Raw genomic sequence first — 15545 nt, 5'->3', positions numbered from 1 at the left:
GAATGTAATTCATTTGTAAAACTTTACAATTAGATGAAGAAAACGATGTGCTTTATAATATTTACGTTTACGTGAGCTCCCTTTCGTTTTTTAGAAATTTTAGATTTTACTTTTCCGAGTTATGGTTTTATTCATTAAAAAAGGGGGATTTTCCAGTTTTCGGACAATAACTCAAAAACACTTTCACCAATTTGCAAGAAACATTGGTGAAGTGTTTATATCTAGTGACTTGAGATCCCTTTCGATTTTTATAAATTTTAGATTTTACGTTAAACTTTCCGAGTTATGGGGTTTTATTCATTTAAAAAAAGGGGGATTTTTCAGTTTTCGGACAATAACTCAAAAATGCTTTCAACAGTTTTCATGAAACTTTGGTGAATTGTTGATATCTATTGACGTAAGCTCCCTTTTGCTTTTCATAAATTTCTGATGACATTGAGAAGTTATTGAACTTTATTCTTTGAAAACGCAACGGGCGTATTATGCGCCCATGGTGCAGCTGTTTATTTGTTTTGTAGCAACAAAACAATTTCGGTGACCCCAATTGTGATTTTCTATTTTCTGAAAGCACATTATCTTCTCAAACTTTATGTTTAGATTCTAGGGTTTTATTTTAGTTTTCTTTTACCACACAAATTAGGAGTTTTCGTGCATAATCTATACAAAATCTGACAATTTTGCGAACCTGTAGCTGGAAAAGAATCCCCGTGACCCATACGTTGTATTATATTTTGAAAAAAGCATGATATAAACTATATTTTGGCAAATTATTAAAAAAAATTTAATTTAGACCCCCCATCTACTTTAAATTGTTAATATATATGTCAGTGAAAAGGGCAAATGAGTTTTATTTGATTTTCTTATATAAGGGAGGGTGTAATTCTTCTGTCAATTTAGTTATCCATTTCAGAATTCCGTTAGAAATGCTGCTTATTTGATACATATCATTTCACTGCAGAAATTAATCTTAATTTTTGACAAATTATTTCGTTTTTGTAGGGAAAATTGCCCATAAAGTGAATATTAAATGTCGATCAGCTTCTGATATCGACATTATTATGGTGTTATAATAGGTTTTTATCAACCGGACACTGTGTCTATCCCATTATAAGATGAAATATCGATTGCTGCTGGGCAATATTTTCTTATAATTATATTACTATTGTAACTGTTTAATATGCCTTCAGACATAACGGCTGTTTGTTGTAATTTCAGCATTGATCTTGTCAAGAAATTCTTTACTCTTAGATAACAGATATTTTTTTAAGAATCGAAACTGTTTGGTGTTTTTTGGTTTTTTTTTTGTAAATTAGGTTATATTATTTATCTAAAAATTTAATTGGTTCAATGTCATAAATGTGGGAATAAAACATAAAACGTATATTTTACACCGGATATAGACGGATAAGTATATTTTTAGAAAATATTCGGATCATAAAAAGCAATGAAACTAGAGTCTCGAAAGAATCTGAATCAGATACTCTCATCAGAAATCTAATGAGCAGATTAATAAAGCAATATATACATATATAAGTAAGTAAAGAACGATCATATTTCATTTGAAATATGAAAACATCAATTTTACGTTTTTGATAAATAAAAAAAATATATATATTTGATAAAAAAAAATGATCAGTAATCAGTGTTTAATTAAACAAGATTTTTTAATTTTTTTGTTTTTTTAATCTCATTTAAGTTTTAATGCCTGCTCTATTCGTATGACGCTGTATATGCCCTGATCGCTTATATACATTTAGGAAGTGAAGTGTAACAGTTGTTCCTTCATTTCACACAAATATCTATGGATAACTTTATATGGACGCAGGGAAAAAATTTCTGCTGGTTTTTTTTTAAAGTTATTTTCAGGTACACATGCCTAAAAGTATTTTTATTGACTAAATGATATCATGGTCTTGCTTATTATTTTGCCCATTTTATTTTCTCAACAGTGAAACGATATATTAAAAAACATCCGTGCAACGAAGCTCATCAGTGATTATGTATTAACTCAAAGACAATACGCTTTATTATACTTCATGTCAAAATGCGGGATTCTGATTAGTTAATACGAGGGAGACAGTTTACTCTATCCCATGGCAAAGACTCTATTACCCTTCACGGAGACGCTTTACTAAATAGGGATGATTGTTATGTACAAGACATCATAGTTTATTACTTTGGATTTGAAATTTAACAGACAGTAAAAACAGAACATTCAGTATAATAAAAAATAACACATAGCTGAAAGGGTGATACAGCAGATTGTTACCCCTCCAAAAGACATTGTCAACCTTGGCTTCGCCGCGGTTAACAATGTTTTCTCAGGGTAACAATCTGCCCTATCACCCTCTCAGCTATGCGTTACTTATATAGTATTTTGTTAGGATACATACTTTTTATATGTGTGTTCTTGTTTGCTTCATCAAAGTTATAGTATTTACCTATTCCATGCCAATAGAAAGCTTAAGACTGTTACACGTGTAAGAATATGTTGTAACCAAGATCAACGGTAAACCTTAGCCAGACCTTGTGATGCATCAAAACCGAAAGATAATTGACTAGTCTGTAAAAAAACTGAATTGAATGCTATGTATTTACCTAAATATTTCCTTTCTTGGAAAATAGTGGGGTTTATTAAAGTCTGATTTTATTCGGGTTATTCTCATTTCTTTTGTAAAACACTGTTAACTTCAATGGAGATCATTGTGAAAAGAAGGTATTCACGTTTACTGCAAATCTTATTTGAGGATGTGGTTGTTTAATTTCGATCTTCTATCTTACAACGCTCCTTCAAAAAAAATATCATTTTGTAGTGATCTGTGTGTTTCTGCGTGTGTACAAATTAAATTTTAAATGTACTTTAAAAATTTATAATATTGCTCTAATTTGCATTGTAGCAAATTAGATAACTCGTTTCGAAATATAATTCCTTAAGTAAAGTTCATGCTTTGGGAAATAAATGTTTTGAATAAGGCTCATACAAATGTCATAAAAAATAGCGTATTTCAATTTCTTTATGATAATAGATTTAAGACCTTGATATATCGCCACAAGTCTATTTTTTACTCGAAATGCTTCTTGTTCAGTGGGTTAGTGACATCCTACTGTCTTGCACTTTAAGTTAGTTCTTTATGAAACTGTTTCCCTGTATCATTTTTTCCAGTTAATTTTTTTTAATCGAACAATACAAGCTTTTAGCTAAAAGTCTGCAAGAGAAATCTGTTACAAGGTCGGCATCATAAGCGACTTTCTTTAATTGTTTGTTTCAATTTCTTTTCAGATATATTGAGGATCAGGCTAATTTAACATCGCTGACAAGTCGATCATTGCAACACTACAAACACTTAGAAACATTGTAAGTACTTGACTTGCTGTTCAACCACTTATTCACTTAAACATTCTTACAAGCATTCTTTTGAAATACCGTCGTATGAATGGGCTACGATTGTAGGAATAATGAATGAATGTTATAATTCATACTTTTGAATTCTAAAAATACATATATAATTGTGTTCAAAAGATAAATATGAAAACTATCTTCAGATTTATACAATGAACTAATAAAATGTGCTTGTGGAAACAGATACACGACTTAAGGTAGTTGGGGTTTGTATTTGAGGACGGCCTACATTTGCGCGAATTTTAATTTTGACAGGTTCAAATGGATTACGTTTGCAACAACAAATGGTATTTACGTTTGGACGAATTACCAGTAAGAAACTTAGGTTTCAACTTCCTCTGGCAAATTTTACAATGGATGGATTTGGCTATTTTTTTAGGTTTTTTTTGGTCATAGCTTTTCAACTGTTTTGGTTCTTATACATTCTTGGCTTTCAAATATTCGGCTTTGAGCGTTCCTGATGAAGGTAAATACAGGAAAGCGCTTCGAACGCATAAAATTAATAACGTGTTGTTTTCATTTTTTTTTCTGTAATTTACCTGATTTATCAAAAGTATTTTAAACCTGAAATATATAATCAGAGAAGTGAATTTTGTCATTGTCTGAGCATTTCACAAGCTGGGGTATCGCTACCACGTGAGTACGTTGATCTCTTGATCATGCTTGTCCTATTTTTTTTTTTTTTTGGTTCATCTCCAGGAAATGTCTCCATTTTTTATTCAACTCTATACCTAGAAGTAAAGCACATACTCCGAGTATCAAGGAGTAAAATAAAAACTATTGTGCTCTGTAATTTATTTCCCGCATGAAGAGATGTTTCTAGTAACACAATAACAAATGCGATATGATTAAGTGATATAAAAATTTATTAATTTGTTTGGCCTATCCTACAATGTGTTATCAAACTGTCATTTCCATTAGCTATTCGTTAGGTCAATTAGGACTTTCAATAGTCACAACGTACTTAATATCCTCCTTACAAACTGAGATTTGTGATTTCTTCAATAGCATACAAACTACTCACATGTCTCACCCCCAAAACATTCTTTTGTCAAAGTTGGTTCTATTCTGACATACTATTCTCTATACCGTAAGCGGGCTTATATCTAAAGTGAAGCTTGTGAAAACTAAACTGTTTCACAAGGACACTGATATTCTTTACCATAAATGAAATGTGTTTAAAAACTGGTGGGAATTGGATATCGCTTGATTTGTTTAAATTATTTAATTTAAATAGTACCAATAAACTCGCCAAAGACTCGTTTATTATTATATTGAAATTTAAAATAAATCGAGTTAATATCAAGCGATTTCCAATTTTCACTCGGTACGAAACCCATACTATCTATTCGAGAGAAAAAAAAACGTCATTTATGAAAAAATTGTTAGTATGGATTTCATAAGCAAACATCCCAGCATCGAATTGTGTATTGTTATCTTTAGGCTCCCCTTACTCAGATACTGTAATGTATAGGAAATAAATGTCGGTTTTGTCTCTATATTTATACCATAGGACATGAATTTTCATACAACATCTTCTTATTCTAATATTAAACAATTCTTACAAATGTAATGCATATAAATAGCGAAGTTATGTACTTGTATGACAATTTATTAAAGAAACACATTGTATTAACTACTACATTAATTTATTTCAAGGTCTATAACCAATTCTGGCCTTGAATTTATTGCACCAGATGCCTTGAAGAAAAGCAAAGACCTTAGAATTCTGTGAGTATATAGTACCTTTTTCGAACGATTCTATTTACATACCCAAACGGGAATTATTTCCTATGATTTTATAAACACAATGTTGATCACATTAAAATGTTTCCTGATTAGGATTTTGTATGTGCTAGATAGGACATAAACATTTTATTTTGCTAAAATGCTTTTCAATTTCATAACATATTAAAACTTACATGTAATGCTAAAGTGACGATTTCCATCCTAGCCGTCTTACATTTGACGTAAAGAAATATAAAAAGAATGATTGTACATTTTTCCTTATCGATTATGAATTTAAAAGTAGAAGAAATAATTAATGTCATATTTGTCTTCGAGACAAGAAAAAACTGCATAGTAAAGCTTGTCAAGGTTATATGATTAATGTTCAAATTTAAAATGAGCAAGCTACATAAATTATATTTCACAATGCTACACGTTAGCTGGAGTGATAGATACAATTTTGATAGATTTATTGATTGAATGAATGCTGGTGTCCTTGCAGCGCAAACAGGCTTTATCGAGGCGATAAACATGAAATAAAAATAACGAAATGTTTATGAACCTCTCCTTATTTTGATAATTTTGAAATTAACTTTTGATGAAACTATGTTTGAAAACTTTGAATTTTTCGAAATAGTTAGTTATTTTACACCAGGAATAGATAACATTAGCTGTAATTGGCTAAACCTTTTTGAATTTCGGTCCTCAATTGTCTTCAATTTCGTACTTTATTTAGCCCTTTTATCTTGTTTGATTTGAGTGTGACCTACAACATTCCGGTATCAATGATGAGTTTATTATAATCACCAGTCCATATATTTTGTTAAATCTCGACGGATACTCCTTTTCCCATTGTCTGAAAATTATGATAATTGTGATTTTTACTTAATGATAAATATTTGTATTAATAATACTTTAAATTCAAATGACCACATAGGCGGATTATTATTGCGTTCTCTTCTACCACTATTCGGGTCAAAATTTCGGCTCTGCTACATATTATATCTTGAACCAGCTGACCAGAAAGGTGGAAGGCATCCTTTAACTCTGTATTCTTACTTGCTGGGTGTTTGTTTTATTTTGTTTCCTATTTCATTTTCCTATTCAATTTATTTCCTTGTTGGTTTTGTTTGGTTTTGTTTCGGTTTTTTTGTTTGTTTTGTTTTGGTTTTTGGTTGTTGTTGAATTGGCAAAGAACATATTTGCCTTGGGAAATTAAGTTTCTAAATGTGTTAATATAGTTTTAGCAATTTCTCTGATAATATACTGACTATATAAACAAAATGTTCCAGAACCTAGATATTGTAATGATATAATAAGCACTTTTATCTTGACACGATTTTGTGAGCTATTTTGCCTTAATATGGAAATATATTCTACCTTGAGAATTAAATTATCGATAGCAATCAAATTATGACAAATTACAATAGCTTAAGGGAACGAGAAATGCCCTACACACATGTGTGCTTTTATACAAATTATACAGATTAACAGATTGAACATGTCCATTTTACTAACAGTTACGGAAATTAGTTATGGATCAAGAAAGATGAGACGATTTATAGCACTCCTTGTTGTGTTGGTCATCAAGACGATTGCAGCTATAAACAATATTATTAAAAAATAGAGAGTTTTGTGGTATGATTGTCAAAATAAGTCCAAACAACGTGGATTTACACAATTATAGGTGACACAACAGCCTTCATCAATAAGCAGAACCATGCCATAATTCAAACGAAAAAAACAACGGCCTGATTTACCAATAAACGAAAACTGAATTTAACAGGCAGGAACCAACGAAAACCACTGAATAGCAGGCTTCTGACTTTGGACAGGCACATAAAGAATGTGGTTGGGTAAACATGTTTATAAGCCCTAAATCCTCCTTTAACCCGTAACAATGGTGTAACAGTACAACATAAGAACTGACTGGGGAAATCATTTGGAAATGGTTTGCATTCTATGATCGAAACAAAGCACTCAAAACAACTGACATAAAAACAAAAAAACACAAAGAACCGATCTAAGAATACTCGCAGTGATTAGGGCTCATTAAGCTAAGGCCAAGTGGAGTTCATAGAAAACCTGATAAATTGATAAACACTGCTTTGAGCTAGACCGTCACGTTGAGTAAGATTTTTATCATGATCCTAAGGTCATACTAATTGTCTACAGGAAGACATGGACTCATTGATATGCTGACTCCGACCCATCCTGGTTTTACTCCTAGTGCCGCGTGCGTCATAGATTTATAATCAGCAATAACTTTTTGTTTGACCAAGCCGTGGATCGAAGCCACTACCTCCCGCACTCAAGGCTTCTACCACGAGAACACAGAGGCAGTTGATTATGGACGACGAACAATTTTAACTGTAACTTGTTATCTTTACAACCATTTATATTTTGTGATCAGCCTATGAGGATAGGACTTTGTTTTGTTCTAAAACTTTGTAAATTGTGTTTAACCGGTTTTCTCTTTAGTGTTTTGTCGACTGTTATTTATTTGTTTTTTTTCGGGTTTTCAGCCATGGGGTTATTAGTCGTTCCTTTACTTTATGTTTTTATTGATATCTTCGTAAGTTTGAAGCGGTGCATTTATTCATTATTTTGAGAGATTGAATGTGTGATTTAATTGTGTAAAGCTTTAAAATGGAAGTAATAAAAAAATATTTTAAAGTGTTCGATAAGTTTTTTAATTTAAATATTATACATAATTATATCTGACATGACATGATCGTTAATTTACTTGCAGTTTGAATCGGCCTCTATAATATTAATCCCACCAAAACTGGGGGTAAACTCCGGAAGGGTCAAGTAAAAATAGTTTTATATAAAGACGTGGAACATAAGTACTGAAAATAAAACATATAGGATAGTTACATTATGACCCTTTTGACTCTTCTATTGTAACAGAGTTATATTTATATAAGTTGTATAAAATCAGCTAACGAAGTTATTCTAGTCATCATACTTCAACCGGTGTATCTCTGTATTTAAATGAGGTTGTTAAATGAAATCAATTACTTTTAAGAAATTATGCCTATTTCAAAACTTTTAACCCATCTGCTTTCAATGTATCAATCGCTGCAAATTACTTCAAAAATTAAACAAAAATGATGTCAAAGGTCAACCTTACTAAAATCGTATCATGATATATCCTTTCTTTATTGGGTTAGCGGTATCATGAGAAAAACCTTTCTTCCTTAAGTTAACGGCTATCACGAAAAGAACCTGAAGTTTCTTCATTAAGTTTATCGTATCATGAAAAAAACTTTCTTCATGAGAAGAACCTTTCTTCTTTGAGTTGAGTTTACGGCATCATGAAAAGAACCGTCTGAGTTTACGATATCATGAGAAGAACCTTTCTTCTTAGAGTTTACAATATCATGAGAAGAACATTTCTTCATTGAGTTTACGGTATCATGAGAAGAACCTTTCTTCTTTGAATTTACGGTATGATGAGAAGAACCTTACTTCATTGAGTTTACGGTAACATGAGAAGAACCTTCTGAGTTTACGTTATGACGAGAAGACCCATTCTTAGAGTTTACGGTAACATGAGAAGAACCTTCTGAGTTTACGTTATCACGAGAAGACCCATTCTTAGAGTTTACGGTATCATAAGAAGAACCTTTTTTCGTTGAGTTTACGGTATCATGAGAAGAATCTTTCTTCATTGAGTTTACGGTGTCATAAGAAGAACCTTTCTTCACTGAGTTTACGGTATCACGAGAAGAACATTTCTTCATTTAGTTTACGTATTAAAAGAAAAAAAACTTTCTTCATTGAGTTTACGGTATTATAAGAAGAACCTTTCTTCATTGAGTTTACGGTACCATGAAAAGAACCTTTCTTCATTGAGCTTACGTTTAAAGTTTTATAAAACAAAGTTGGATTATCACAAACTTTCTAAAGGCATTGCACTTTTTTCAAATATTACTATCTTTATTATTATTAATATGATAATGCTTCAATGATTCAAAATTCACAAAATATACAACTATTGCAAAACTTTTATAATAGTATATAAAAGATCTTTTCCCCTGAAGATCGAAAATCTAAAACACCTTATTCACATACAAATGCATAATTTTTTTTCGTGATAATCCACATTTCAGATTTGATTTTTCGATTGATTTGGTACGGCATTTGTACAGTTAGTCAAGGTCAACAACAGAGAAAAGATACCAACACACCCATGTATTTCTGATTTTGTTTTTTGTTTAACGAAGCCTTTTTAATTTAAATAAGGGAAACATTAAATTTAATTTCGTTCTTTAATAGCTATAGGTAAAGTTATATTTTAATGATGTAAAACTAAAATTAATTTTCTTTCAGCTTAATGTTTCATCTCTTTAAGCTTAAGTTTAAATCATTATCGATCCGGTGTTAGTTTTAAAATATTGTTGTCATCTAATTAATATGAAATGTTATTCCCGAGGGAATCTTGCGTTATTTTCATCATAAGAAGTTGGCTAACAAGACGGTATCTGCGAAACGAAATGGTTTTCCGGTCTAAATGGATAATATTTTCCGTATAAAATTTGGCGTGGGTGTTTCTGTCTAAAGGGCAGATGTGGTAAACATTTGATGAGAAAATTGATTTTTCATCGTATATATCTGTCTTGAATCTTGACTGGTAACATACGCCAAGAAAAGAAAAAATAACTTGCAATGGTGTAAATGAGATTGTTCCTGTGTTATTCTGGTGTTTATGAGACTTAACATTGTTTTTGTTTGTACTATTATAGATTTGATTGTTTTATTTTATTTCTTTCCTTTTCTATCATTTTTCTTACATGGTATTTGCTGTCCCTTAAGAGAAAGGTTTTATTGTTCATTCGAATCTGAAATTCTCCAACTCAACTTGAACCAAACATAAAGCAGTTGCCATTACTTGTCGTATGTGTTGTAATCCCGTCATATTTTCATCTGTCGAGATCGATAACAAAGTTGTGCCAAAATGAATTTAGAAGGTCTCATTAGTACTTTAGCTCAGAATAACCATCAAATAATAGCCATTTAAATCTCACTATCATTTATTTCCGTGTGAAATGTAATGTCTTCAATTCTGACAAGGTATTGCATACCATTTAAGTGTAGCGAGATTTGACAAGTGTAAGAATACTTAAGGAGATATGGTATAATTGACAACGAGACATCTATCCACCAGAGACCAAAGGCCGATAATGTGCTACTAAACAACTTTATATCACCGTGCGTTCTTCAGTAATAATCCATACCCATACCGTATAGTGGATTGTTAAAAGGCCCGGAATGTTAAACAATTATAAAAAGTTTAATCACAAAAATACTGAACTCCGAGGAAAATTCAAAACGGAAAGTCCCTAATCAAATGGCAAAATCAAAAGCATAAACACATCAAACGAATGGACAACAACTGTCTTATTCCTGACTTGGTACAGGCATTTTCTTATGTAGAAAATGGTGGATTGAACCTGGTTTTATAGCGCTAAACCTCTCACTTGTATGACAGTCGCATCAAATTCCATTATATTGACAACAATGCGTGAATAAAACAAACAGACATAAAAGGTAAAAATATCAAAATAGGGGTACAGCAGTCAACACCGTGTCACAATTTTAATCACAACAAAAACAAACAAATATTTAACAAAGAAGCACAAAAAAGCATATATCACATTTAACAACCTCGTTCATTGCTTACTTATTTTTGTATTTTTTTTAAATGTAATAATAACATTTCTTTTCCACGTCGTTCTGTATTCTTCCATGTTTTCAGCATTCCTTGTCTTTCAAATATCATTCTATTCATGAATGACAAAGTGTTTCATTATCTTTTTAAAACCATACATACAAGTATGTACATTTAATCCAAGCGACAGTGGACAATAACCAATAAAAAGAAATAACCCTTTTCTTATACCATATGGATTACACAATATAACATATATATATATTGAAATGCGTATATATCTTTCAATATCGAAATATAAGAGAATAAATAGACAGTAGAGTTACAGTCGTAACAGATCATTTTTTTTAAAGTTCCATTCATATGTCAAATATCATGAAAAAATCTTCAAATATCTTAGGCATGTTGTAAGATATACGTTAATTTCTCTGTATTGTCTTTAAAAGAGGGACGAAAGATACCAGAGGGACAGTCAAACTCATAGATCGAAAACAAACTGACAACGCCATGGCCAAAAATTTACACATGCATTGAAGCAAAGCAGTACTGGAATATAGCAAAAAAAAAGATGTGGTATGAATGTAAATGAGGCACTTTCCACCAGTGACTAAACAATGTAGAATTTAGCAACTGCCGTGCGGCCTTTAACAATGAGTGAAACCTATACCGCATACCAACCTATTAAAGTCTCGACATGAAAAATTTTAAAAACCTAACAATTACAAAAATGACAGCCTGATTATATACAAAATAATAAATGAAAAACAAATATGAAATACAGCAACAAACAAAAATTTTTAAATTACAGGCTCTTGACTAGGGACAGGCACATAAAGAATGAGACGGGATAAAACATGTTTGCGGGTGCCCAACACTCCCCTAACATGTAACAGTGTGTCAGCACAACATATAAACAAACTATAAAAATCATTTAAAAAGGGATTTAAAAATCATCAGAACACAAAAAACTATTTACTTAATGACTTAATACACAAAGTACAGATCTGAGAGTACTCGCAGTTACTGAACGTTAGTTCAAAGCCAGTGACAAGTAATAAATAATCATGTATTCAATATTTTAATATCAATGATACGTACATATCCAATGCATTTAGTGTAAAGACGTCATACACAGTTTGAGGAAACATTGGCCTTGTGTAGTGCCAAACAATAAGTATTGACAAGATGTTTGGATCGTAAATGTTCTTACACATAGACTACATAGGTTTCTAGTAGTGTCTAGAAATGATGTATTAGAACAAGGATTTGTACTATACAAATCCTTGATTAGAACACTTGCATCAGTTCTTAGCTCGCAGAGTAGTTGATTATCATCGGAGAAGGTAATCGGACAGCGTTTATATAAATCCGGTATCATATCTGTTGTCATTAAACTGTAGTACTCTGTGGAGTTATACATTACTCCTATTTAACAGACCATGCTAGACAAAGACAAGACATCAGCAGAAAAAAAGCTTTATGAAAAACAACTTTTTGTCGCCTGTTCTGGACAGAATTCTTTCCAATTACCTGATGAAATTTCATTCAATGTGTCCTCCTTGTAATCGAAGTTAAAGTTCCAACATCATCAAGATATTTGTACAGATTCAATAACATCTGATTCTTCTTTTATATTATCTTCCTAAATTATATTGCCATATTCCGGAATGTGTCTTATAAAACCGGTAATTGGTATATTAATTTACCGTTGACCTAGACTTGCTTGTATTGTCCGTTTACTGTTCATAATATGAAACTTATTGGGTAAGCTTGCAACATCGCACGCAAAGTATAGGAGTAAATCTTTTTCATTTCATATAATTTTATTAGAAAAAAACTGATCTGCGGACCATTTCACACAAAAAAAACACACTATTCAAACAGGACGCTATACTTACTACAATGTTTAGATCTACACTATACACACCACAATGTTTAGATCCACACTATACACTGCACACAGAATTGAACATAATTGGTCTTAATAGTGTTTTAATCAGGTATTAGATATAAGAATATCGGTGAAACGAATTTCTTTAACAAACTTTAGCTGCCTATTATGTACATTTAATACATTTTACAACTTGCATATAATAGACAAAAATTGTCTGCTCAATTGAAGTTATTAATTCGTCATTTATCCTGAACAGGAAATAATAAACAAAAAAACAAAAACAAAAAAGAAAATAACTATTTTATCCCAAGGTACTAAGGCAAATCCGAAAATAACTATATTATCCCAAGGTACTAAGGCAAATTCGAAAATAACTATTTTATCCCAAGGTACTATTATATAGTAAGGCAAATCCGAAAATAACTATTTTATCCCAAGGTACTATTATATAGTAAGGCAAATCCGAAAATAACTATTTTATCAATTGCGCATGATAAAAAAAAATATTAGAGGATACAATTTTATGTGTGAGGGTCTATATGAATCGTCTTCTTCTTTATTACACTTATTATTCTACTGGTTGTAGGACTGTTTTGTATATTGCTGTTGTCAACCTGCTTTGTCAAAACATTTCTTAAGTTCCAATTAGGGAGTAGTTTTTGTTGCGTCATGCTTAATGAATTCTCAAAAATATACTAGGGTTATGAGTCTTGTATTGAGGTAATAGAAACTGTTCAATATCAAACAAGTTAAGTTTCTTCTAAAAGTGTGTTTACCTATAGGTTGCATTTCTGTAAATATAGACAATGCAATTTCCCATAGGAACTCCCTTTACGGCTAAAACTGTGCCACTTTTACTATGACGTTTCGTGAAAAATTATATCCTAGAATGGAAAATTGATATGCACTATTATTTTATTCAAAGGTCAAAACATACGGCTGTGCGGCATATTTTCAAAATGTATATGCCCCGAACTTCTAAGAGTTTAAACTTATACTTAAGTTCTGTACTACCCCTACCTACACTTTAGGTGACCCTCACAATTCAAAATTCTCTGCAACCATGTGTAAATATACTGGTAACATTTCCAAGTTATGTCTCTATGAGATGAAACATAGAGATCATATCTGGCCCCTAAACAAACAAAATATCTATGAATATTATATATCGCCCCAAAAGAGGCGTGGTTTGTGGAACAGCTGTATTTACAAAGTGCAACCTATACACAGAAATAAATAACAGCTGGGTTTTTGTCTTCAAATTTCTGTTATCAGTATTATTTTGTTAGTTATATGCATGTATATAAGCAAGCAATTGTCATCTTAAAATTATGTTTAAATTGTAAATTGAAAATCGTGCGTCCGTCCTTCGTCGTAAATCTTCCGTCCGTCCATTCGTCGTCATAAACTTTTAAAAATATTCTCCTTTGAAACTACTTGGCCGGCAAATGTAACCAAACTTTACCTGAATTTTCCTCAGATAATCTAGTTTTAAAAAAATGTTATCACACAATTTAATTCATGAACAAATATGGCAGCTGTTGTTAAAATACATACGGGTAAAATGCAATTTTGGGCTTACAGTTACAGCAAACTTAGGTCTGTCTATCAAATGAATTTTCAGGAAAACCATGTTGATGCTATGGTCCTTGAGTTGTCAATTGTTAGCAAGTTTCGCAATTTTTAGTTTATTTCTTTTAAAAAAAACATCGAAAAAGGATCAGCAGGTCAATGTTTAGAAAAATCTGAAAACCAATGTTTTGAGTTATTGCCCCCGAAATGTACATTTTTGGCCAATCTAGATATGGTTGGATATAGTCTTGATAAAAGGGAGAATGAAAATGGGGAATGTGTCAAAATGACAACAACCCGACCGAAGAGCAGAAAACAGCCTAAGGCCACCAATGGGTCTTCAACACAGCGAGAAAATCCCGCACCCGGAGGCGGGCTTCAGCTGGCCCCTAAACAAAAATGTGTACTAGTTCAGTGAAAATGGACGTCACACTAAACTCCGAAACATATCAATGAACTAAAATAAAAAAAAAAACATACAAGACTAACAAAGACCAGAGGCTCCTGACTTGGGACAGGCGCAAAAATGCGGCGGGGTTAAACATGTTTTGTGAGATCTCAACCCTCCCTCTATACCTCTAGCCAATGTAGAATAAACAAACACACAGCAATACGCACAGTAAAACTCAGTTTAAAAGAAGTCAGAGTCCGATGTCAGAATAGGTAATACTTTTATACTTTTATAGATAGTCAGAAACTTGAATAGTGAAAATGGTCATCACAATAAGATTTATATATATATATATATATATATATATATATTACAATTATTCAACATGACCGAAATAGTAAATTGACCCCATGTGGGAGTAATTAATTGCCTTTGAAAGATGATTTTTTGCAGAAACTATAGCAGATAGAAGGAATCTTTAAAAAGTAAAAATTATCAGCAAAATGATATCTACAGATGCAATTTGTTAGTCATATTGTCCCTTATAGGAGTTATTGCCCTTAACAGACGATTTCTATCTTTTTTTGTGCTTTTTGCGGGAACTATGATAAATAGAGGGAAATTGTTTAAACAAATACATTCAGCAAAATAAGTTCTAAAAATAAGTCAACATGGCCGAAATCATCAATTGCCCCTTAACAGTTGTTGCCAATGAAAGAAGATGTTTATCCCTTTTCCATTTTTTGCAGAAACAATAATAGAAAGAGAAAAATTGTTACTAGCGTAAATCTTCAGCACAATAAGCTCTACAAATAAGACAAAAATGGCTGAAATCGTCAATATAACCTCAGAATTATTGCCCTTTAAAGATTTTTTTTCTTCA

The 15545-nt window shown here is 31.6% G+C and overlaps 1 protein-coding gene across 1 annotated transcript in view; it reads left to right on the top strand.

Annotated features, from left to right (window-relative positions):
* The first annotated feature begins 2693 nt into the window (after nucleotides 1-2693).
* Nucleotides 2694-15545, top strand: part of LOC127733449 (BDNF/NT-3 growth factors receptor-like) — a 47957-nt gene continuing 35105 nt past the window's right edge. Inside the window, exons 1-3 of the mRNA XM_052242808.1 lie at nucleotides 2694-2716; nucleotides 3281-3355; nucleotides 5060-5131. Coding sequence (XP_052098768.1) covers nucleotides 2694-2716; nucleotides 3281-3355; nucleotides 5060-5131 — 170 coding nt within the window. The remainder of the gene's footprint in view (nucleotides 2717-3280; nucleotides 3356-5059; nucleotides 5132-15545) is intronic.

This window comes from Mytilus californianus, unplaced genomic scaffold (genome assembly GCF_021869535.1).
Source record: "Mytilus californianus isolate M0D057914Y unplaced genomic scaffold, xbMytCali1.0.p SCAF_3, whole genome shotgun sequence".
Lineage (NCBI taxonomy): Eukaryota > Metazoa > Mollusca > Bivalvia > Mytilida > Mytilidae > Mytilus > Mytilus californianus.
The sequence above is the reverse complement of the archived record's forward strand: the minus strand, read 5'-3'. Positions and strand labels throughout refer to the sequence as shown.